The sequence below is a fragment of the Acomys minous genome (genome assembly GCF_964271855.1).
Source record: "Acomys minous genome assembly, chromosome: 19".
NCBI classification, from domain to species: domain Eukaryota; kingdom Metazoa; phylum Chordata; class Mammalia; order Rodentia; family Muridae; genus Acomys; species Acomys minous.
Genome location: NC_140499.1, coordinates 41,374,097 through 41,399,417, shown reverse-complemented (window position 1 = coordinate 41,399,417; position 25,321 = coordinate 41,374,097). Strand labels below are relative to the sequence as shown.

The window sequence follows — 25,321 nt, the reverse complement described above, 5'->3', positions numbered from 1 at the left end:
AAGAAAGACACTTTCAGGGTGTGCCTTTAGTGAGAGTACTGCCTCCGACTAGATTCCACCTCCCAGTAGTGCCATCAAATTATGAGCCTCTTAATAGATGTATCCGCTGATAGAGCTAGAACTCGGACTAGTCACCCTCATCCTCACTAGTCGGCAGCCAAGCTTTTAGCATAGGGGTCTTTTATTGGCAGTTAAGATTCAAGCAATAACACCATTCATCTTGTGGGGTTGGAGACGTTAAATGGAATCCAGCAGGCAATACATATGGTCAATCCATGAAGTCAATCCATGATAGCAGTTACTGTCCAGAACTTCACACAGTGCTTAGCACATACAGTCTCATTCATTCATTCATTCATTCATTCATTCCTGACTGCCTGAATGTATGGTTCTTCACTGCTTAAGCCCCACGTCACCATCCCATTACTTTCTTGTCCTTAAGGAATGATCTCTGAATCTATTGGTTATCGATCTTCAAACAGATTTCATCTCAAACCAGACCAGATCAGAGCACAGGAGTCTACATTTCTGACAGGCACTTCTTGGAAGATATCTCTGTGGCTCACACATAGCCAAAAGAAGAGCATCAACAGTTGGCAGCACATGACCAACCACCGGCAGATTCATCATTTCCTCTACTCATTCATGAGTTTATTCTCTGAAGTCACCAATTCGATGTGTCTAGTCAGATGACTGTAACAAGGTGACATGCAGACCGTTGGAGTAAATGGATGTCTTTCATTTCTCTGGGAGTTGTTTGATCTTTTTTCATTGATGCATGCTGTTTAAAACAAAATCATAGATGACATAATAAGATATGTCTAAACCATATTCATTTAAACACATTTACATTTACACACATTTAAAATAAAATACCTTCCATGAAATGCATCCACCCCCAAATACACAGTCATTTGGAGTCATTAATTCACTGCCTTGAGGAACCATTTTGTGTTCTGCTTAACCATTAGCTCATGTGCTGGATCATAAAGCACAACTAACATTTAATGCTGTGTTATTTCTAGATACTATGAGCAGCTGTGTGGCAAAGCTGTTCTTTACCTGCTCCCTAAAGGGTCATTACTGCCTGTACAGCAAGTCCAGTTTCACCCTCATCAGCCAAGCGCCCCAGCCATGGATCCAGATCATGTTTCTCTTCCAACAGGTGTGTGTAAGTCATGCTCCTGGGGCCCCTGAATGAGCTGCTAGGATGTGAGGTTATAACCACTTTTACTGAATTATTTATCCTTTGGCTAAAAAACTAGCATGTGCACAACAACAACACATTTACATTCATTTTAGCACAGATTTTTCTATACTTTAAAATCATTACCTTTAAATATATATATACTGGATCATGAATCAGCAAATCCAATCTAGTCTCATCTTGCATACCCTTAGCTTTAACCCAGAAGGGGGAGGGAGAGGTGGGGAAAGCGAAGAAGGTCTGGGAACCACAGTAAAGCACTTGCCAGGATCTTGGGAGCCCTAGGTTCAACCCCAGCACTAAAGTCAAATCAAGAAAAGAAACTGCTTCCTGTTAAGTAGCAGTAAAAGCTGCGTATTTGGGAGGATGCCCACCATCTGCAGAGTTACCCTTTATCTACCTTCTTCTACAATCCAATTAATTTTAGTGTGAGCATATCGTTTTTGACATTGTTAAGCTTCTGAAATCCACTTCCTTCTAATGAATATATGGACACAGAAGAAACTGCGCAAAGAAAAGCTTCTCAGTGATGAAGAATTTTATGCCAAAATGTCAACAGGAAAAGAGACTCTTATTTAGAAATGCTTATCAGAAGCATTAAATTTGCACTTAAAATATAAATTATACTATAAAATGTCAGTACCAGAAGAGATCTTAAAAACCATTTTTACTGACTAAGGAAACTGAAGGGCAGAACTCATATTACTGGATGTCCAATATAGTAATCTTTTTGTTGTTCCCTGTGTTTTGAAAACACAATAGCCAATATTTGTGGGTAAAAGACCAGTGGCCAGAAGTAGAAGATGCAGGGTGTGAGTGCTGTAATATGCTTGAAAATTAGGCCAAGTCATGCAACCATTAAATTACTTGGTAATAAACTATTTCTTTACTAATACCTACAAAAGTCACCTGTGATGGTAAGGTGGCTCTGATGACCTGAGTCTAATTCACTGGATCCACATGGAGGAGAGAAGACCAATTCCTACCTGTTGTCTTCTGACATGTATAACTGTATAACATAGCATTCACATGCCCATAAACACACACACACACACACACACACACACACACACACACACACACACACACAAATAAATAATGCTTTTCAATTTAATAAAATATTTAAAAATTACAGGTGGACAGTGCCTTTCGTAGACATCATAGGTGATCAAATAAAAAGCATTGGCCCAATACAGCTTACCTCTTTTCAGATTGTTGGCCAGTGATCTCTCAAAGACCTTTAAACACTACAAGCTATTATCATTACTTGCGTTTACCCTGTAGAACTCTGTTGCTAGTCTCTGCTGCTGAAGATAGCATGGACTAGAATCAAAGAATATGGAGAAACTAAACTGATATCAATCTGGAAGCTAATCCCTACTGTCCAGCGTTTCATCTGGTGGCTAGTGTTTATAGCGAAGACAGCATATGTGCTGCCAGGGGAGAAAAGTTATTATCCACCTTACCCGGCTGTAAGTTCTGCAAGTTACAGTTACTGGCCTGGAAAGATCACACACTGGTGCAATAGTGGCACAAATATAGGAGTAACCAAACACACTCTGACTGGATTTAATGTCCACTCCGTCAGATGGAACTTAAGCGTGCATCATTAACAGGGCCAAGAACCCATGGCTAGGTAGATCACAGACTCTCAGGGAGAAAGTACTACTATTTTTCTGCTAAATGAGCATAGTGTTAAACTATCCCTTAATCTTATTGTTATACCAATAGAACAGTGTGTCTCCTGACCCTTTTCTGAGAAGCTTCTTTTTACAGTATATGGCAACTAACAACTAACACAAAGTCCCACAATTGCTCAACATGTAAAGCCTAAAAGGCCAGAGTGCTCAGCCCTAAATGGGACATTTATAGCACACTTCCTCCCAACACAGGAATCATGGTGAAAGAGGGGTTGGAATGAGTGATTTTAAGATCCAGAGGTAGTGGAGCACCACAGAAAACAGGGTTTTCCAAACACAACATAACAGCTGCACATCAGTTTACGGTAATTACAACAGCTTGCATAGGTCAAGGCAGACAAAACCACAGCACAGAGGACAAAGGTGGCCATGAAACCCCACCCCTAGCTGAGAAGCTACTGGCAACCGATAGTCACTTCAGGAGGATTGGTTAGCTTTTCTAGGCTGCAGCTCCTGAGAGGCCGCCCTGCTCCAGAGGACGGCCAAACAGCCATATAGACACTGCTAGCACTTACTGAACTCACTAGGCTTGCAAAGAAAAGAAAGTCGTCATGAAACCTGGAAGGAGAACAGAGGAGAGACTACAGAAGTAGACTTGATCAAAACACCTTATATGCATATATGAAATTTTCAAACAAAAAGTTCTTTAAAAAGCAAGAGAAATCAAAATTAAATAAAATGTGAAAGTCACAAGTGAAAATAGTCTAACATTTCTTTATAAAGTCAGGCTTATTGAGGAAACAGTGAATTTTCATGCTGGCTGCATTATAATCATAAAATGTAACTACAGTAATTAAGAAAACGTGTGGAATTTGTCAATTTTTACTGCAGTATGACTTCTTGAGAACACAGTAACATTTTGCAAAGGACAACTTAGACTTTGGTGTGAGCCAAATTGCATATAAACAAAAGAAATAACATTCACTTTTCTCTTAGAAGAATAATATTCATTTCCTACTCATTTTTTTTCAAATAGTTTTCATCAGTGATTTTGTATTTGGCTTCATCTTTGGCTTTGTTCTTAACTTTCTGAAAGGATAAAGGAAAAAAATTTTTTGCTCTTTCAATCTGTTTTATTGACAGTCTGATTTGTTTTCAAAGGAAGACAGGAAGTGTCTCTTTGTAATGTTTTCTTCCAGTTTATTTTACTGTATTGCTTTTTCTCTTTGTTCTCACCTATGATGTTATACAATCTGGATAGATCCTGCCTTTGGAGTAAAGCCACAACAAACTTTCATTTATTTGGTAATTACAAACCCATCATTGGTCTTATATATTTGGCCAATTCTCGCTGTCATGTCAACTTTCCACATTCATGGAGTTCTCAGACTTAGCTCTATCTACCTGTTTGGATTAGTGACTCATTAAATCAAGCCCTGCTTTTATTGAAACAAAACATCATGGACGGTATGACTCTGATAATACTCAAAAAATTCAAGGCTATGTGCACAAAGTAAACTGTGATCACTTGCTGGGTCATAAACTTTTAAAACCTGTCAGTCACTAACCTGGGGTCCACAGTTCCCTGCTTTTCCCAATTAGCACAAGAGACCACTCGATCATTTTCATGACAATCATGAGATTTTCTTAGAAAATATTTAGTATTTTTCACTCACTAAGTAGAAGGCTGTGCACATAGACTGTCTAGAAAGTATCAGTCATTGTCATGAAATATGATTGATAAGCCAGTCACTATTGTATCCCACCTTATGATAAAGAATAACTTTTATGGTACTGTATGTGAATAAATGATACTTATGTCACTTACTGTCATTCTGTATGTTTTCTCAAAATTCTTCTCTTAAATTGATTTGCATCCTCACATCCATAAATAGACCATTCCAACATATCTAGGATTGGCAGTCACATCATAGATTAGTAAATATGTAAGCATAACTTTAACATGAACATTAAAAAGCTGATTCTCATTGGCTCTAGTGAATTCTAGCTAAATGTAATGTCTCGTTGACAACACAGAGAAGTTGGATCTTTAAGACTGTTCACTCATCTCACATTTTAGGATTAAGATTTTTTTATTTGTCCCATACTATTTCGGAACATTCATATTGCACCATTATATAATGAATTCTTCAATTGTTTGATCTCCATTCTTCATAGTCCACTGTGTATAAATATAGTCTTTTAAGCCCTACTTTTAACTGTATGCCTTCACTCTCAGATCCTTGATTAAGACAATATGAATATTTATATTTACCACTTTCCAACTAAGTAATGTTTATTGGGAAACCAAGATAACAGTATATTGCAAGATTTAGGCACAAATATGGGCAAGAATCTAAAAATCTTATTACTTTTAAATTTCTCTTAGAAACTCAGAAGTGTGAGCTAAGTAATATATTTGCTCTTCAGTGTACACTTCTGCTGTATCACTTAAAGTTACATCATGTTGGTGTTCAAAGCAGGCCTACATAATAATACCTTGGAGCCCATTAGATTGTATCACTGGGCCAAAAAGTAATGTGCTGTCTCCATCTTTATGCCTATACAGAGCCTGTTTCCCGAACCCCTGTCCATTCAGAGTGGGTCTGTACAGTTCCTCAAAGCCCTGTGGGAAAAGACACAGCCCAGAGGAACCCACAGCTTTGAAGTCGCCATGACCGAGTCCACATTTCCACACCAGAAGGTAAGTGCTTTTCTTCTCACACATGTTATTTTAAAGCAAGATTCAATATTGCCTTTAAATGTCTTGCATTCCCCCTTTATGATTCAGTTTTCTCTTCTTTCTTCCCCTTCTCTTACTATCAGAAAGTACTTGTAAAGCAAGTACTTCTGTACTTCGGTCTTACGGTGTATACCTGTAATCCTAGCACTCAGGAGGCCAAAGCAGAGGGATTACAAGTTCAAGCCTGAGTTGGACAACCTAATGAGACCTGTGTCAATAATAGCATAATAATAATAATAATAATAATAATAATAATAATAATAATAATAATAATAATAATAATAATAAAACAACAACTTTTCTGTAGTACCATAATAAAGTCAACACAGCATGGCATTGGTAGACAGGGCAACTGTCCTTTAGACCCACAGATGGATGAAATATAGTCCTCTCAGACAACATGAATAAAACTACAAGCACTATATAGAATCAGTACATTTTTACACAGGCACTAGAGAGAGGAATCAGTGGTTAAGAGCAGTGGCTGCACTTCCAGAGCACTCAGGTTCTGTTCCCAGCACCCATATGGCATCTCACAACGTAACTCCAATTCCAGAAGATCTGATGTCCTTTTCTGGCCTCCGTAGGCATCAGGCTTAGACATACAGGCACTAACTTATGCCCATTAAAGGAATAAGTCATTTTTTTTTTATTTTATTAAACACTTAGAATTTTAAAAAGAGCAGCAGGACTCTTGGCTCCAGATTCTTTGATGCTTTTCCCGGCTTCCTTTCACCGTCCATCTTCCCTTCATCTTCAGCAGTCACCCCCAAGCAAGGAAATGAAGATAAGCTGGGTGGGGGAGATAAGATGTGGCCAGGGTGACAAAGCTCTGTGGTGTCAGGAAAGTAGAATTCGAGGCCCAAGAAGCAGTAGCATCCCCTTCGTGGTAGACTGAAACCTCTTCATCAGGCAGCTGCACCCAAAAGAGATGAAAGGGCAGGACAGACGAGGCCCTGGATAGCGGGAACGTGTGGTACAGGGACTCTGGTGCACTCAGAGTTTGCTGTGAGCAAAGCCATGGGGCTGTGTGGAACTCGGAACAATTGCTGAGAGCCTGAAAGACAGCGAAGAGCATGCTTGGAAGGCTGGACTACTTTGGAGTCGATGAGACCACCATGGTTTGAAGGTAATACGGACATTTTCAAATTTCTGAATGTCACTAACCCTATTTAATGTGCTGTGTGATGGAATGAAGACGTGCGGCATTAAGGAATTCATTAAGCCGTGGGGTGAAACCTTTACAGACGCCTCTAAGGGCTTTACAGAAGTGATAGGACATATATAGCCCCTTATGTCATCCGTGAAGCAGGCTGAGTTCAGTATGCATTGGAGGCAGAGACCACACTCTTACCACACATCTGATTCCAGTCCCTTGGTCTTAGATACCCTGGCTTCTAGGAGTATAAGAAATAAATTCTGCAAGTGTCTCAGCCTCGGGTTATTTTGTTAATACCAGCAGATTAAGGCAGGAAGTGTGCCATGCTTGTGTGTTTTTGGTGGTTGAAGGGTTAGTGTGGTCCTTGCAAAGAAAGGCATGACTGAAAGAATGGATTTTGTAGTCACAGGGCAGCACTTGCTATGATTGCAGTACGCTGGGTCACAAGTGATGATGCATCTGGCAAATACAGATGGCTACTGTGAGATTCTCTGACCAGTACCAGCTTTCTGCAATAAGCTCTATCTGGTCCCAAGGACTCCAATTACTGTTTTTACTTTCAAGAATTCCCAGTAATAAGTATTGGATTGCCAAGTGGGAAATCCAGAAGTTCTGATGTATTTGATCATGGTATTTGATCATTTTACTGATTTTTCTTATTTAAAAAATTGCACATTTTCGATCTACCGAATGGACAGAACATTCTTTACAGTTGAGTAGAGAGTGAGGTCTGACTTTCACATGAACTCTGGTGTCCCATATTTGACCACGTCCCCTGGATGGGGAGGCCTGGTGACACTCAGAGGAAGGATAACAGGCTACCAAAAAGAGACTTGATACCCTATGAGCATATACAGGGAGAAGAGGTCCCCTCAGTCACAGTCATAGGGGAGGGGAGTAAGGGGAAAATGGGAGGGAGGGAGGAATGGGAGGATACAAAGGAGGGGATAACAGTTGAGATGTAATATGAATAAATTAATATAATATATTTTTTAAAATTGTACATTTTCATGGAGCATTATGAGATATTTAAATACATGAATGTCTTATATAGTATTCAAATCAGAGTAAATATCTCAATCTCAAAAATAAGCACATCTTTGTGAAAGAAAGTTCAAAATATGTTATTATAGCTCTTTGAAATATATTTAAATATATATGCATAGTCATTATTAATAGTCGCTTTACTGCACAGTAGAATACCATGTCTCTCTCATCTAGCTATAACTTGGTGCCATTTGACCATCCTTTCCTCTTCTCTCCTTCCACTCATTTTGCTTTTGAGAAGGGAAATAAGCATGTCAGTATTAAGTAAGTTCAAGGTACAAACAAGAGCTTAGATGTCTTGTTGAGTAGGGATTCTCACTCTGCAAGCAAGAGTTCAAATCCCCAGCACGCACTTCTTTTAAAAAGCATGGGTACACTTGCCTATAACCCCAGTACTGGGACCTGGGTGCAGGGACAGGAAGCACATCCTAAGAGCTTGCAGGCCAGTCAGCCTAGCATTAACAGTGAGTTTCTGGTTTGGTGAGGGACCCTGTCTCAGGATGACACGCAAAGCAAGAGGGGAAGACACCAACGTCCTCCTCTGTCTTCTGCATGTGAGTACACTAGCCCATGCACACACACAACACATGTGCACAGGAAGGAAGTTCAAACAAGTGACAAAGTAACCAAAACGTGTTACACTGTGGAGATGTCTCTTGTGAAGAGTAACGACAGGATGAGAAATGTAGCTAGTCAGAATTTTTATTCAGAAGACTCTATAGACAACAGAGAAATTTTCATCTTGTGTTTCACTGTTCCTTGGCTTTGCGTTAGGAATTTGACACTTGGTATTGAAAGAGAAAGGAAATCCCACAATCACATCTACAGGAAGTGAATGGAATTCTTTGCATATTTCACTCAAATTTTCAACTGTTACATTAAGCTTAAAGACAGTGCATTAAATTCTTATAAAAATTTAATCGTTAGGTATTTTAACTGGAGACAAGAAGAAAATTAAAACTTGGCACCTACTTTGAGTTCTAAGAGATATAAAACAAAACCAAAAAAAAAACTAACTAAATAAATAAATAAACAACTTATCAACCAGTTTTGTACTTGCCATTACTGTTGCTCATATTCCTACTTTATGCCAGTAAGTATTCCTCTAGGGAAAAGGTAACTGTGAAGCCAAGTTTTGGAAATGGTCTAAGCTTCATAATTTGGTTTAGTCATGAGAACAGAAAAATGTTGGTATCTGGAATGTACATGGTGTGGCAAAGCTGTCTATTGCAAAATTTCCTACTCACGCATGTTTGCTACCATCTTTCATGAAGAGTTCTACATATTAAATTCAAAATAGCTGAGACTTATGCCGAGACTTCTTTATTTCTACATATGCCACATACACAAGGGTACACACACACACACACACACACGCACGCACGCACACACACACAGTGGTATATAAATGATGGCATTTGTATGACTGCTTCTGAACTTTCACTTTGGTCTAGAGAATTGAGGCTCTCAAGAGAAGCAGGTTCTCAAGAGAAGATACATCTGAGAGAATGCTTGAAAGTCTAGAATGTGACTCTGCAGTATTTTGTAAGCAGAAACTTGGAATTTTAGACTGAAGTCCATCACTAAGATTCATTAAATTAAGGCTACATATGATAGGGTACACATGTTATCCTGATATAATAGCAAATTTCCAAGGGTAGAGATTTCTTAAATTTATCATTTTATTTCCATGGTCATACAGTATTTGACCCAAACAATGTGTCCATAGGGTAAACAAATATTGTTATGTTCAAACGTTAAAATTGGAAGCAAAGGGACCTTTTGAAAATGAGTGGCAGAATTGGAGCTAGGCTGCATACCATGGTGACATCAAGACTGTTACCAATGTGTCTGGCTCTTCTCTCATCTTAGTGAGGGAGAGCACCATGTTCTTGGTGTCTTAAAGAAAGGCTTGGCCTTGAGACTTGCCTCAGCCAATGAGACAGGAGAAGAGTTGTGTGTTGTCCGGTTCTGGACCTTTAAAAGTAAATGTATGAGTGTCTGCCTTTCCTCTCTTCTGCTACCATGGTGACTAAAAGCAATTGCCGATACTAGGCTGAGAGAAGGTGGAAGAAGCCTGGAATTCCTATTTCCCTCATGGAGGACTGCAGCTCTGAAAAGAAAGCTCATCCCATCCATCACTCATGATGCAGGAGAAATGACCGAGCTTTTCTTCTCTCAAATCCTGGAGTTTCCTATTAGTTGGAGCATCATTCCTTACCTTTCTCTGTCTATACACACTGACTAGCATGACCTGGGCTTAAACCCTGCCTTTGCCACTCGTTGGGACCTTTGTTTTTGTGTCCCAGTTTTCTTCTCTTTCTCCCTCCCTCCCCCCTCCATCTCTCTTCCCATCTCTTCCTCCTCCTGTGTGCCCCTCCCCTCAATAGATCCCTATCCCTATCCCTGGCCGTGGCCATGGCCTGTCACCCTCCTCCTATAACACACTGCCTTAGATGCACTGTGAAGGAATCAGAATGGAGATGCAGAGATGAATTGGGAGGATAATCTTTTATGGTTTGTAATTTAATCAGACCAGCATTATCAGAGAGCGTTCTCCAGATTCCTGTGAATTTTAAACATGAAATTCAATGCGTTTATCACTTGCAAATTCTTGCCAATCTCACAGAATTGAAGTGAGACATCTTTATATAATACTATAAAGTTACCAAATATGCAAGTTAGTATTATTTGGATAATGCCTATGTTCACTAGGTCAAATGAAGAAACCATCATCTCTATAAACTCATGGTATTAAGGATGGATAAGATCCAAACTTTTATCAGTCACACATTTTGCATCAGAGGTTATTGTCCGTGTTTTAGTTACTTTAGACCATGGCCAAGGCAACTTATGGAAGAAAGAGTTTATGGGAGCTTACAGTTCCAGAGAGTTAAAGCCCCTAGCCATCATGGCCAAGTACATGGCATCAGGCATCAGGCATCAGGCAGGCAGACATGGCATTGGAGGAGTAGCTGAGAGCTTACATCCTTATCCATAAGTAGAAAGCAGAGAAAGGGATACAGAGAGAGGCTGGGAATGGTGTGGGTTTTTGAAACCTCAAAGTCCACTCCGATGACACACCTCCTCCAACAACAAGGCCACCCCTCCTAATCTTTCCCAAACAGTTCCACTAACTGAGGTCCAAGACATCAAATATTTGTGCTTCTGGGGCCATTCTCATTCAAACCATCACAGTCTCCCTAATGAGACTTATCCTATACGAGAAGCATCCTTTGCACCCAGAGAATCACAAAGACATAATGTCATTCAATATGTGTTGACTGAGTAAAATGAATGAACAATGTTACTAACTAGAAATAGAAATTGTTACCGTTATTCTTCTATTACTGTGTTTGTTTTTCTTATTTCTTAGCCTGACTATCACACAAATAACTGAGATTGTTTTATATTTGTATATAAGGCTTTACAACACAATCCTAAGCAGTTTAAGTCTATTCTGAACCCTCTATGCTATCCTGATTCCATCTTGGCCAAAATCTCGAAGTTATTTGCTTTTTAGTTCTTTCTGAATCTTCTTCATCTCTCCTGCACCTCTGCTATGGCTGAATCCCCTACTTCCTCTTCTAACTCCTCCCCACCTCTGGCTGACAGGAAGTACAGCCCTATTCTCTCCCGTGCACAGTGATTGGCTGTAAGCTGCTTTATTGGCATACTGGGACAATTGGGGAGCAGAATTTATACAACGCTGAGACAAGAAAGTCTCAAAACAAGGCTTGTAACCATGGGAGATATAGAAATCAGCATTCGAATTACACAATAACCTTATGATAACAAGAAATACTTTAGGATTATGCAAATTTGTCTAACAAAAGAAAATCATGCTTGTCTAACAAAAATATTTTATTATATAAAATATTGGATATGTCTTCCTTAATTTCCAAATAAAACCAAAATATACACCATCATTTAATAGTATTGTCTAAAAGGGTAGAGCAGAAATTCTAACTGTCAATCCATATGATTTGGGTACCTAAAGAGCATGTGTGGCTCACTGTAGCTATAAACAGTAACAATGACCTACTAAACACATGCAACACCAAATAGAAATAACAAGTAGACTCTTGGAAATAAGATAAAATCAACATTCAACTGATATAGTGTAGAAATAAAGATTCTTTTTAGATCCAGCTGGTAGCAAATGTTTTAATCCCAGCACTTGGGAGGCAAGGGGACACATTGCAAGTTCAACACCAGTCTGTGCTCCTTTGCTTTGTCTTTAAAAAAAAAAAAGGTAAAATAAAAAGTGAAAAGAAAAGGAGAGAAAAAAATTATCCTATTGAAATAAATAATAGTGCTCTTACTGAGCACTTAGGATGTACCTATCACTGTCTGAAGCTTTGTTTTGTTTTTAGATTTACTTATCACATATTCAGTGTTCTTTCTGCATGTATGCTTGCACATCAGAAGAGGGCACCAGATCACATTATAGATGGTTATGAGCCACCATTTAGTTGCTGTGTATTGAACTCAGAACCTCTGGAAGAGTAGATAGTGTTCTTAACCACTGAGCTATCTCTCTAGCCCCCAGTACTGGTTTTAATTAGGTATTGAACCCTAATTAAAAACAATCTGAGAGCTTCACACATATAGGTAAACAGTTGCACTGAGTAAGATTCTCAGCCCCCAATTCCAGAATTATGAGATGAATGCATTATCATTCCTATTTTATAGATGAGTAATTAATTATGCAGGAAAAAATTAATTTCTTCAAGGACACAGACCCATAAATTGCAACAGTATCAGAATTAACACAGCAACAGGCCCAATGCCTGGATGAGAATAATGAGTAGTAAAAAAATGTTAATAGTTCCTCTAAGTTAATTAATATACGAATTGAGTTCCAATTTAAATTCTAGTGGAGTTATTTCTAAGATTTTGAAGTCAGGGCAAAATCTTGTCAAAAAGGGACCAACAAGATGATGTAGTCAGCGTGTAGAAGTGCTAATAGTGTAAGCCTCATGTCCTGAGGCTACTAAAAACTGATGGTAAAAGAAGAAAACTGGCTCTCAAATTTTCTCCTCTGACCTCCACATATGTGCCAAGGTATACATGCTTTTGCACGTGTGTGACACACATATACACATCATATACCCAAAAATAATAAAAATTATAATAATAGAAAGGTGTAAAATATATAGTCAGATAAACAAATGAGACTAGTTTGCATTTTTTTAAAGATTTATTTACCTATTATTGTGTATCCATTCTTCCTGCATGTACGCCTGCTGGCCAGAAGAGGGCATCAGATCACATTGTAGATGGTTGTGAGCCACCATGTGGTTCTGAGATTGAACTCAGGACTGTTTCTAAGGCACGCTTTTTATATGAAAAGCCAAACCAGGTAACAATTAGGTAGCCAGATGTAGGAAGTGGGGGTGGAGGGCAGCATTACATCATTTTGACTAGCTAAACATAATCGATTTTGTTCCAAGTGTATTGCTAGGTAGCTATACAAAGCATTTTAAGCTGATTGGCTAAGATATAGGCTTGGGGACTTTCCAGTTCTGCATGTTCTGGGAGAAAGGAACATAGCAGGATGTTGCAGTCTTGACTCTAATAGAACATGCATTTATCTTTAACTCAAGAAGAACGTGCATTTCTCAGCTATCATTTTGTTCTAAGCAGCAAGTATTGAGCTATTGAATTGTATTCTGGTCTCCGGCAGGTAGGACCTGAGAACCTGGACTCTATTTCACCTTATAATCAAAATGGAGACTTGGAGGTGGGGTGGGGGCAGGGGAATGGCTTCTGATATGCTAAAGGCTACAACAGGTGTTAACAGAGGAGCTACAATTATGCTAAGAACTAAAGCAGGACCCAGTGAGGGGCTATAGGGTGGAAGCAGGTTAAGCAGGTTACAACAACTTTATGCAATCTCGTAATGACCAGAATGATAAAAATAAAAACTTGTGATAATACCAAGATGCCCAAAATGACAATGATAATAAAAACTGGAGATTTTATGTTCTATTCATATCAAAGCAGGCAGACCCAATCAAATATACTTAAGAAAAATTTACATAATCATAAGTTTGACAATCAGAGTGGATGAGGAACTGTCTCTCAAAAAGTCTTAATTATAATTAAGTTTATCAGGAAAGAAATACTTATGCATAAGGAAGTTTTGTATTGTAATACAAAAAGTACTTTGTCCTAAACAAGGCTTAAGACCATTTATTCATTTCAGCCTCCTTTAAAAGGCACGATGAGCCAGACCTGGCAGCACAGCCCTGATGCGGCTTCTTGGGAGGCTAAAGTAGAAAGATCACCAGTTCAAGGCTGGTCTGGACACTACAGAGTGAGTTCCAGGCCCACCTTGTCAAATGAGCAATATCTTGACTCAAGATTTAAAGAGTGAACTTGCTTAGCATGCACCAGGCCCTTGGTCCAACCCAAAACAGCTTCCTCCCCCACACCTCCAAATAAAAAAAAAAAAGTAATCTGGCAATAGCTGGTTACATATTTATTCATGTGTGCTATTACCACGAAGTTCCACTTCTAGGTGAAACACTCACATACCTGCAACAGGAAACATATGCAGAGATATGAACTCCGGTGTTGTTTGCATCAAAATGTCAGGAGCAACATAAACCTCCAGCAGGATAACCAAGAAAATCATTGACACAAAGTTGAGCCTGAAAACAAAATGACCTAGTTAGATACATATGAAATAACAAGATGAATCTTTTAGATATAATGTTTCAATAAGCAAATTGCAAAACTTCACATAAGCACTAAGCAGTCTTATGTTGCCATAACAATTCATTCAGAATCATGCTACAGCTTTGACGGGGCTGCTTTTGCCTAAGCAAGGCCTAGAAAGAGGGGGCGAGGGCACTGTTGGTGGGAGGAATTAAGTAGACCTCAGTTTTGCCTGTGACTATATCTTATTTTACTTACATATTGTGATGTGTGAGGCAGTGTCTCTAATGTCACTATATAGTCTACCCTGGCCTCACACTCCTTCTTTTTGCGTCTGCTGGGATCACAGATAGGGGCCACCACAAACACCTCTGTAATTTTGTGTTTAAATAATCAGGAAAAAATATCATTTCTTCCATATAACAGACAAGCTCATGGTCACTAGTTACATTATTCTTTGTGCGTGTTTTTCTTTCTTCTTTTAATTTAATTAACCCTATAAATGTAATCTGTCAAGGAGTAGAGAGTTATATAAAAAAATAAAGGCTTTTAAAAGATAAAACCCTGTCATACATAAGTGTAAAATAAAGTATTTGTGTCAAATAGGAAGGAACAAGTTTAATAGAATTTTTGGAGTCACTTACGCATACCATAATATAACCTGTGAATAGTGATACTTTGACTTCTTCCTTTCCAGTTTGTATCCTCTTGATCCCCTTCAGTTGTCTTATTGTTCTCACTAGGACTTCAAGCACTATATTGAGGAGAAATGGAGATAGTGGACAGCCTTGTCCTGTCCCTAAATTCAGTGGAATTGATTTAAGTTTCTCTCCATTTAGTTTGATGTTTGCTATAGGCCTGTTGTATATTGACTTTACTATGTGTAGATATGTGTCCCGTATCCCCGATCTCTCTAAGACTTTTAACATGAAAGAATGTTGAGCGTTATCAAATGCATTTTTGGCATCTAAGGACATGATCATGTGGTGTTCATCTTTCCATTTGTTTATATGGTTGGTTACATTGATGGATTTCCATATATATTGAACCTCCCCTGCATGCCTGGCATGAAGCCTACTTGGTCATGGTGGATGATATTTCTGATGTGTTCTTGGATTCAGTTTGTATTTTACTGAGTATTTTAGCATCAATGTTCATAAGGGAAATTAATCTGAAATTTTTTTTCTTTGTTAGGTCTTTATGTGGCTTAGGTATTAAAGTGACTGTGGCTTTATAGAATTAATTTGTTAATGATCTTTCGGTTTCTATTTTGTGGAATAGTTTGAGAAGTATTGATATTAGTCCTCCTTTGAAGGTCTGGTAGACTTCTGTGCTGCATCTATGTGGCCCTGGGCTGGGTTTTTTGTTTTTGTTTTTGTTTGTTTTGTTTTTTGTTTTTTGTTTGTTTGTTTGTAGGGAGACTTTTGATGACTGCTTCTATTTCCTTAGGGGATATAAGAGTATTTAATTTGTTTGCCTGATCTTGATTGGTAAGTGGAATTTATCAAGAAAATTATCCATATCATTTAGATGTTCAATTTTGTGGCATATAGGCTTTTGGAGTAAGGCCTTATGATTCTTTGGATTTCCTCGGTATCTGTCATTACACCTCCCTTTTCATTTCTGATTTTGTTGATTTAGATACTCTCCCTTTGCCTTTTAGTTAGTTTGTCTAAGGGTTTTTCTATCTTGTTGATTTTCTCAAAGAACCAACTCTTGGTTTCATTGATTCTTTCAATCATTTTCTTTGTTTCTAATTTATTGATTTCAGCCCTGAGTTTGATTATTTCCAGAGTCTACTCCTCTTGGGTGTGTCTGCTTCTTTTTTCTAGGGCTTTCAAGTGTTCTGTTAAGTTGCTTGTATGAGGTGCCTCCAATTTCCTTAGGAAGGCACTTAGTGCTGTGAACTTTCCTCTTAGCACTGCTTTCATTGTGTCCCATAGGTTTAGGTATGTTGTGCCTTCATTTTCATTTAATTCTAGGAAATCTTTAATTTCTTTATGTATTTCATCCCTGACCCAGTTGTCATTGAGTAGAGCATTGTTCAGTTTCCATGTGTGTGCAGGTCTTTCGTTATTTCTATTATTGTCGAACTTCAGCATTAGTCCATGGTGGTCTGATAAGATACAGGGAATTATTTCAATTTTCTTGTATCTTTTGAGGCTTGCTTTGTGACTGACTATATGCTCCACCACCTTTGCAGCCAAACTCATTTATCTGCCATTAACATAATTGCTATAGGAAGAGGGGTTAGAAGGTGAGGAGTCCATGAAAGAAAAATTGGTGGCCTTAGACATTTCTACAAGCATACCTATTACAGAAGACTGTGGGACTGTTAGGTTTGGAGATCCAGCCCGATTCTGACTCTTGCCTCCCTAAGAGATCTCTACCTTCAACTATATTACTTTTTTTCCCTTGACAGCTATCCTTCAGGGTCCCTATTTACACAGCTCTGTCCCTGTGGCCCATTATGCTAAGTGATTACATATGATTTTGTAGCCACAATGAATCTGCCTAAACGGCAGTGTATTCACCATGCAAAAACATATTTCTTTTCATTGTTATACACTGATCTGTTGTTTTACCATCCTTGTTTTTGAATACTCTTATCCCTCCTAGGAAATCATTATCCTTACACTCGTCTAATAAATTATACTATCATTTCTCTCTACTTGCTGTCCACATGCACTTTACTTATCCTGTGCATTTGCTTTAAATTATTTTTAAGTTAGCATAGAAATGTTTTCTCAGCTAGCTGATAGTGAGGTCTATCATCGTATTGTATTTCCTCCTTGTCTCTCAAGCCAGATTGATGATGAAGCATGCCGATTTTACTACTGTCATGAACATTCCTTTGCAGTCAACCAGATGTTCTGTATCAGTCAAGGAATTTTTTTTTAACTTTCACGAATAGTTAACAAAATAATTCTATTCCTAGGGGAACAGAGGTATGCAATCCCTCAGAAATGTCTATTCTAACCCAGTGGAAGTTTGCACTGTTTTCTAAGTGATCAGTGCAAGCATAAAATTTCTCTATTTTATGGGCGCAGAAGGAATCTCCCCCACTGCTCTTGTAAATAGCATGTAAGTTCCTGCAAGCACTAGGCACTAACGTCTTTATGCAACATCATAGCGACGTGACTAAATATACAGGACCCGGGCTTGACTCCTGTCCCTGCTGTTTACTTTACCTGCTCTTTTACTGCCCTGTGCCTCAGCTTCTTTGCATGAAAATTGCAGAGACCCATGGGGCTGTTCTAGATTTATGAGACCATGTATACAAAATCCTTGGCAAGTGTGTGGCAGACAGTCGGAGCTCAGTAAGAGGTAGGGAGGGCTACAGCGTCACAACTCCTCTGCACGTCTCCACCAAACAAAATTACTTCCTCGGCCATGTTCCTATAACCTTATACCTGTTAGGAAATCAATCAGCATACTGCAGAGTCGCTTCAGTTTAGTGCCTCTGTGCCTCTTGTAACCTGTGGGATCAAGGTCTTCCCACTCATGTCTGCATTCCCCAATACCCATGAGGCTATATGCTCTTCATCATAACAAAAGTTTCACCACTTGGAAATGAGTTTCCTTTTCATTAGCAACCCAAATTTTATCTGTGTCCAAATACATTATAGAAGGGAACTGTTCAATCGGGATATGTCTCAGAAAAACAAACAAAAACAAAAAACAAAACAAAAAAAAACCCTAGCCTGCAGTCTTGGGAAGATAGTTTAGTCGGGAAAATGTGTGAACCTGAGTTCAATTCTCAGAACCCACATTTTTAAAAACGAGCATGGTAGCATATAGCCTTGTGATCCCAACACTGGGAAGGCAGAGACGGGTAGACTCCCCCAGGATCCCTGGCCAATGGGAGCAGCCTACTTGATGAATTCTGGGCCAGCGAGAGATTTTGTCTCCAAGTAAAGGTAAGCAGCACCTGAGAAACAGCATCCCAGAGTGTCCTCTGGACTCTACCTGCCCCCATGGCATGCACACACACGCACGCACACACACACACACACACACACACACACACACACACACACACACACACACACATAAAGCTGGGTTACATGGGAGCAATGAAATGTGTTTCTTATATTCTCTTATTCCATGATAAAAAATACTCTCAGAACAATTCCAACTCCTGAAAAGGTTTCAAGGAAAGTCTCAAAGGCTAGGGTTTTTGTTTTGTTTTGTTTTGTTTTGTTTTTAGATCCTGGGCCCCTAAATATGAGTAGCCATTCAGGTTTAACACTAATTTTGAAATATAAATGCTAGTTTGTCCATGAAATTTCAGACCAGTCTACACCTCTCAATGACAGATACACAAGGGAAGAGAAGTAGTCGGTGGCATTTGTTTTCAATGGTAAAATCCTGAGTTGCCTGCAAATTGGCAAACGTGATTCTAGGACCACATCACTGCCAAAATGTGTTTCCAGTACATTTTTATTTTTATATTCATTATTACTTGGTATTCGTATTGAATATCAGTCTAAAAGGAAGAGAACCTGTTTTAAAGAAATAAAAATTCTTCATGGTAAATGACAGTCCATGGAATCACTTGACGCCTCATATAGGTAGAGTTGACTGACTTCTGGCAGCTCCCTTTGTAGTGAACCCAGGTGTCTCATGCTTCTACAGCCTTCTTCTCCCTGGAACTGAGGATAGCGTTAGGTCAGCACACAAACTAGCACTGATTTTCCTGAGTACCTCCCAGGCCTAGGAGCTACTTCTGATGCCAGGGCGAGGCTGGAGTTCGAGTTCAGTTGGTAGAATGCCAGCCCAGCATGCAAGAGGCCCTGTTGGCAATCTCCAGCATCACATAAACTATCAGACATGCTGTGCTCGCTTGCAACTCCAGCACTCTGGAGATGCCAATAGGAGGATCAGAAGTTCAAGGTCATCCTTGGCTACCTAAGGAGTTCAAGACCATCCTGAGATATGAGGAACCCTGTCTTTAAAAAAAAATTAAAGGAAGAAAAAACAAAACAAACAAAGAGCTGCTAAAAGGCAGTATCAGTTCCTGGAGCTTCTGCACACTTTGCAAATGGTGCACTTACTGGGGTGAATGCGTATCTCTGTACCTCTGCCACGTGTGGTGGTCTGAATGAGACTGGCCCCATAAGTTTGAATACTTGCTCCCCAGTTGATGGAACTGTTTGGGAAGGATTAGAGAGTGTGGCCCTCAAAGGCCACTGGGGGCTATTTCCAGTTAGCTCCCTGCCTCCTACTTTCAGCTAAGGATGTAAGCTCTCAGCTACAACTGTTCCAGTGTGCTGCCTGTCCCCTGCCAGGATGGCTATGGGCTCTAAGCCTCTGCAACTGTGAGCTCCAAATTAAATGTTTTCTTTTTATGAGTTGCTTTGGTTGCAGTGTCATATCACAGTGATAGAAAGCAACCAAGACGCCAGGTGATCCTAATAGGTGTTGGCCACGAGATCTTCCAAAACACCAACATGGAGTCAAAAGCTGTAGTAACCCCACTGACAGGACTCCCAAATCCTCAACCCATATGTTAATGTGCTGGGCAAATGGACACCCCCAAACTGCGGCTCAGTTTTTCAAACTACGGCTCATTTTTTCAAACTAGAAATGAGCTCCATCCCTCATGGGCTTCACAGGAAGGTGCAATAAGGCCACACAGTTTCTTAAAAGCTTAGCGGAGAGTGTGGAGGAGTGCTAAGTGAATGTATCAACCATCAATAAAGCGCTGTTTAGCCAATCAGCTGGGCAGAAGGACAGGAAGTGGAAGGCGGGACTTCCTGGAGGAGAGGAGAAAAGTTTGATGGTTGGAGAGGGATGGGGGTTTTTTGACAGTTGGAGGAGGACAGTGGGAACTTGACACAGACCGGCCCCGGGGTCATAGTGGCAAGTGCTTGGAATATATGTATGTTATAAGGTTTAGAGTAGTATGTTTAGTTTACGAGTAGATTAGAATCAGTTCAAACTCTGCCCGGCAAGATGCTGGCAGCTTTAAAGTACATTTCAGTCTCCCTGTGTCAGTTATTTGCTTTGTAGGCCGAACGGATACAAAATACTGTAACAAGAAAGCCTGGACCAGAACAGGGCCTTAGACACAGCAGCCATAAACCCATCTCTTCACCAACCTTGAGGCTGTCTTCTAAAAACCACCTGCTTTGCCATCTTTTCTATTTAAAAAAAAAAAAGCCATCAGTGTTTCTCTGTAGCCTCTTCTAGATTTTTTTCCCCAGTTTTCACTGCCTTGGTAAGAACTAAAGAGTCTGATCTGTGTCTCATCAGAACCTGGGTTCGTCACTGCTGTCCCATGTGGACGTCTAATTATTCCCTAAATGGACACACCTCATTGCACCGTTTCATGTCGGTACCTCATTAGAGTGCTAATTGGCTCGTCTTGTTATTTCCATCTCTTCCCCAGCATCCCTCTCTTCCGCACCTCCTTCCAGTCCTCGCATCTCTTGATGCCGTTTCTTTCTTCTAGCTATTAAACCCTTCCTTTTATGCTTGCTGCCGCTCCTCCCTTTCCACACAGCGCATTGCACCCCTCCATCTGTGAACATCATTATCCCATCCCATTTCTTATCTCATTACCTCCTCAGCATGCGCGTGCGATTAGCTGGCCCACTCCCACACAGAGCCTCCGCCTTTCCCTCTGCTTCTCATCATGGGCTGCCCTCCCCACCCCTCCCATTTAAAGCTCCCGTTTACAAATCACACCATGCCGCCATGTCTTCAACATTACACTCATCCATTTATGCATCTCGTCGCATCATTACCATTACCGATGCATGGCTCTGCGTGCTTTGCTATGTGTCTGCCTCATTATGGCCCCATCCAGCATGTGCATGTCATTACTGCCCCTTGAAACATCCATGTTGCCTCACAGCCTTCTATGCTGGCATCCCATTACGTCCACTGCTCCCACATCTGACAACCGACTAACAGAAACAGGCAGATAACTATGTCTTGCTTTTAGAAGACTTTCGGTGTTTCTTAAACGAGTCATTCATTGCAGGGAGAAAAATGCATATACTTATTTAGCTCAAAGATCCAAAGCGTTATATTTTATGTATGTGAAAGGAGGCTTGGCCTCATTTTTAGAAGTCATTCTTACTACTTTTATTATTTCTCTACAGTTTTCGATGTATATCAGTTTCCCACGAATGCTGTGGCAGCTCCTCCCTGAAGTTCAGGGGTCATTGTATTATGCTGGAAGGGCACATTGGAGGCCTTAAGGAAATAAGGATGTTTTCCAGATAATGATAGTGAATGACACTAACTATTCTTGCTCTAGTCTGTCCTTTATAATGTAGCACACAGTGTACACCCCCCAAAAGCCTTATTTGAAGTAACCCCTGGGTCATTCAATCCACTCTGTGATACTTCCTAAGAGCAGAATTAACTCTGCTTTGTTTTCTAAAGAAAAAAAAAGAATATATTTTTATTTCATGCCTGTTTCTTTGTCTCCAAGGTTGAAGAACTAGGTAAAAACTTGAAAATGAGGCCACAGAAATGACTCAGTAGTTAGGGCCACTTCTGCTCATCCAGAGGGCTTGTGTTTCGTTCCTGTCAGGTGGCTCAGAGCTGCCTGTAACTCCAACTCCATGAGCTTTGACATGTGACACATCTCACTCCTTGAGCACCTCCACTCACAGGCAGTCTCTCCCTTCCCCTCTACCCCTCCCCCTCTCCCTCCCCGTCTCCCTCCTCCCTTCTTTCTCTCCCTCTGTCTCCATCTCCATCTCTCTCTGTGTATCTCTCTGTCTCTCTGTCTCTGTCTCTCTGTCTCTGTCTCTGTCTCTGTCTCTGTCTCTCTCTCTCTCTCTCTCTCTCTCTCTCTCTCTCTCTCTCTCTCTCACTCTCTCTCTCACACACACACACACACACACACACACACACACACACACACACACTTAAAAAACAAATATCTCCTTTTTTAACCCTCAACATAGAGCCCTTTGACAAGGATAGATACATAATCAGGAGGGCAAGCAGTCTTTTACTGGCTTTCCCTACCAAGAGAGGCCTTGCACAGGCAAAGTCATACATCTACTCCACAAGTGTCTAGAGGGACATCAAGGCAGCCCAACATGTACAGGACCTAAAAATGGTTCACAAATTTCAGATAAGCACAGAAACATGTCACCTTTCTCAACATAGATAGAAAATGATTATATTTCTTTGACAGTTGCTTCAAGTGCCAACCTCTAGAAGAAGAAATAGTCAGAGATTCTCTACTGGGATTGGCTCATATGCTCCCCATACGTATTTTTGTAGCATTGTTTGGGCTTTAAGATAAGATATAACCATGCTTCCTATACGCTTGCAGCATGCTTTCTGCACTTAGAATTTTTTCATTAATTAATTAATTCATTTACTTTACATTCCCATCACAGCTTCCCTTCCCTCCCCTCTGCTCAGTCCCACCCCCTCCCTCTACGCCCCCTCCCTTTCTCCTCAGAGAAGGGGGACCGCCCATGGGTATCAACCTGCCTTGGCACATCAAGTTGTAGCAGGACTAGGCCCATCTTCTTCTACTGAAGCTAGACAAAGCCGTCCAGTTAGGGGAAAGGGATCTAAAGGCAGGCAACAGAGTCAGACAGCTCCTGCTCCTGCTGTGAGAGGTCCCACAGGAGGATCAACATATACTTCTGTAACATACTTGTAGGGGGCCTGTCCCATGCATGCTCTCTTGTTGGTGGTTTGGTCTCTGTGAACCCCGATGGGCCCAGGTTAGTTGATTCTGCAGGGTTTTTTGTGGTGTCCTTGACCTCTCTGGTTCTTTGAACCCTTCCTCCCCCTCGTCTTCCACAAATTTCCCCAAGTTCCGCCTAATGTTTGGCTGTGGGTTTCTGCATCTGTTTTCACCAACTGTCGGGTGAAGCCACTCAGACGACAGTTACGCTAGCCTGCACATCTCGCTGAAACAGTGAGCTGTCTCAGTATATAAAGAGCTTGCCTTTTGAGCTTGGTGATCTGAGTTAGATTCCTGTGACCCTGTACGACAGGAAGATGAGTAACAACTCCATGGAGTTGTTCTCTGCCCTCCACACAGGTCTCATGGCATGCATGCTGATACACACATACATCACTCACACATCATCATCATGCTCATAACAAATAACACTGAAGTATATTTATGCGTGTTGATCACCTCACTTTACCATCTCTATAAGATCCGATTGTGTAAAGAAACCATAGTTAGCTGTGTCCATTTCTCATCCACATAGTAACTGTCTTGCTGATGGCCTCTGCCTGGGTCACTGTTACTTCACTTATGCTTAGCTCTGTCTGTTGAATGACTAAATAATGATATTTAAAAATCCAACATCATGGATGCAATACCTTCTATCTAAAGAACATGTGGTCCTTTCTCTTCTTATCATCTTCCAGTTCAAAATGCTCCTATCTCTGAATAGCCAGCATCCTCTTCAGTCTGCAGCTGGGCTCGGCATCCACAAACCTCAGTACTCGCTTCTTTGTAGTTTTAGCCATTTTACTGAAAATAGACTCCATCTGCCCACCGAGGCCACTTTGCTTCTGTCCCTTCGGGTACTGTGCCACTTGTGGGGTGTGTTTGCCATATTTCTTATAGAAAGCTTGGTGGGTTTTAGGACCGTTCCCCCATGCTTGTAGGGGTGCTGGAGCACTGAAATCAAGGCAGGCTTTTTTTGTGTTTTTAAGCTTTCTCTGTCTCTGTGCGTGCGTGCATGCATGTGTGCATGTGGGGGGGCGTGTATAAGTGCATGCCACATGTGTGCCAGTGTCAGCGGAGTCCAGAAGAGAGTGACCAGTTTGGGATCTGGGAACCAAACTCTGGTCCTCTGGAAGAGCAGCAAATGCCCTTAATTGCTGAGCCATCTCTCGACCCACTAGAATCAGCTTTATCTCCTTTTTACTACTTCAAGTTAACACACAGCAACAAAATAATTTTTGTACGTTGTTTTCATTTGTTTTTCAAGACAGGTTTCTCTGTGCAGCCTTGCCTGTCCTGGAACTCAGTCTGTAAACCAGGCTGGCCTGAAACTCACAGAGATTCGCCTGCCTCTGCCTCTGTCTCCCAAGTGCTGGGATAAAAGGTGTGTGCCACCACAGCCACGCAACAAAATAATTCTTACAGCTAAATGTTGATCAAACATTGACATGAATTGGCATGTTAAAATAATTGGCACTTAAATTGGTTGCTGTGATTCCCAGAACCTGGAATGCTTCTCACCATCAAGAGGCAGTAACAAGAGAAGAACAAAATGTTCTTTATAGAAACATAGCTGGTTTTTAAGAGGCAACCACTTAAGAAGCCATTGCAGAGCCTTGCAGGCACCTGAGACAATCAAGCCCCATATACTGATGGTCCATAAAAGCCTAGTCAGACATGAGAAAAAGCTTACACTCTAATTTCCCCCAGAAAACTCTGAGCCCAGAAAGGTTTCCCATTTTGGGGTGGAAAGAGAACCCTGAGGTTCAGCTGGCGGGCAGTGAACTGAAGGCCATTCTGGAAAGCACTTTGGCGGAACCCAGTGACATGAAGGATATGCATAATATAAAATGTTTAGTATCTCATGAAACCAAGTTTCTGGAGTTGAGCAGATTATTATTTTCTGAAAGCAAATAGCCTTGCCAGTTCCCTTTGGCTTCTGTTGTTAGCCCCCAGCAACACAATGAGAACCAGATGTCATCCAGCACATTGTTGGGTCTGTACTACAGGCAAGAACCCTGAAAAGCTGACTCTGGTCATTTATATGCAGGGGGGAGGGGGAGGGAGGTGACAGTTGCCTCCTCCTCACCTTCTGAAAGGAGGGAAGAGAAAATGTATGTTCCTTGGGGAAAGGCTTGGGTTCCTACTTTTGTCCTTTGGAATATATATAACCTACTGCAGAGAAGAG

At 40.5% G+C, this 25,321-nt stretch overlaps 1 protein-coding gene across 4 annotated transcripts in view; it reads left to right on the top strand.

The window, feature by feature from the left end:
* Positions 1-25,321, top strand: part of VEPH1 (ventricular zone expressed PH domain containing 1) — a 221,601-nt gene that overhangs the window by 150,301 nt on the left and 45,979 nt on the right. For all 4 annotated transcript variants that reach the window (XM_084768525.1, XM_084768527.1, XM_084768524.1 and 1 more), the window contains exons 10-11: positions 1,026-1,165; positions 5,417-5,551. In XM_084768525.1, the coding sequence (XP_084624651.1) occupies positions 1,026-1,165; positions 5,417-5,551 (275 nt within the window). The remainder of the gene's footprint in view (positions 1-1,025; positions 1,166-5,416; positions 5,552-25,321) is intronic.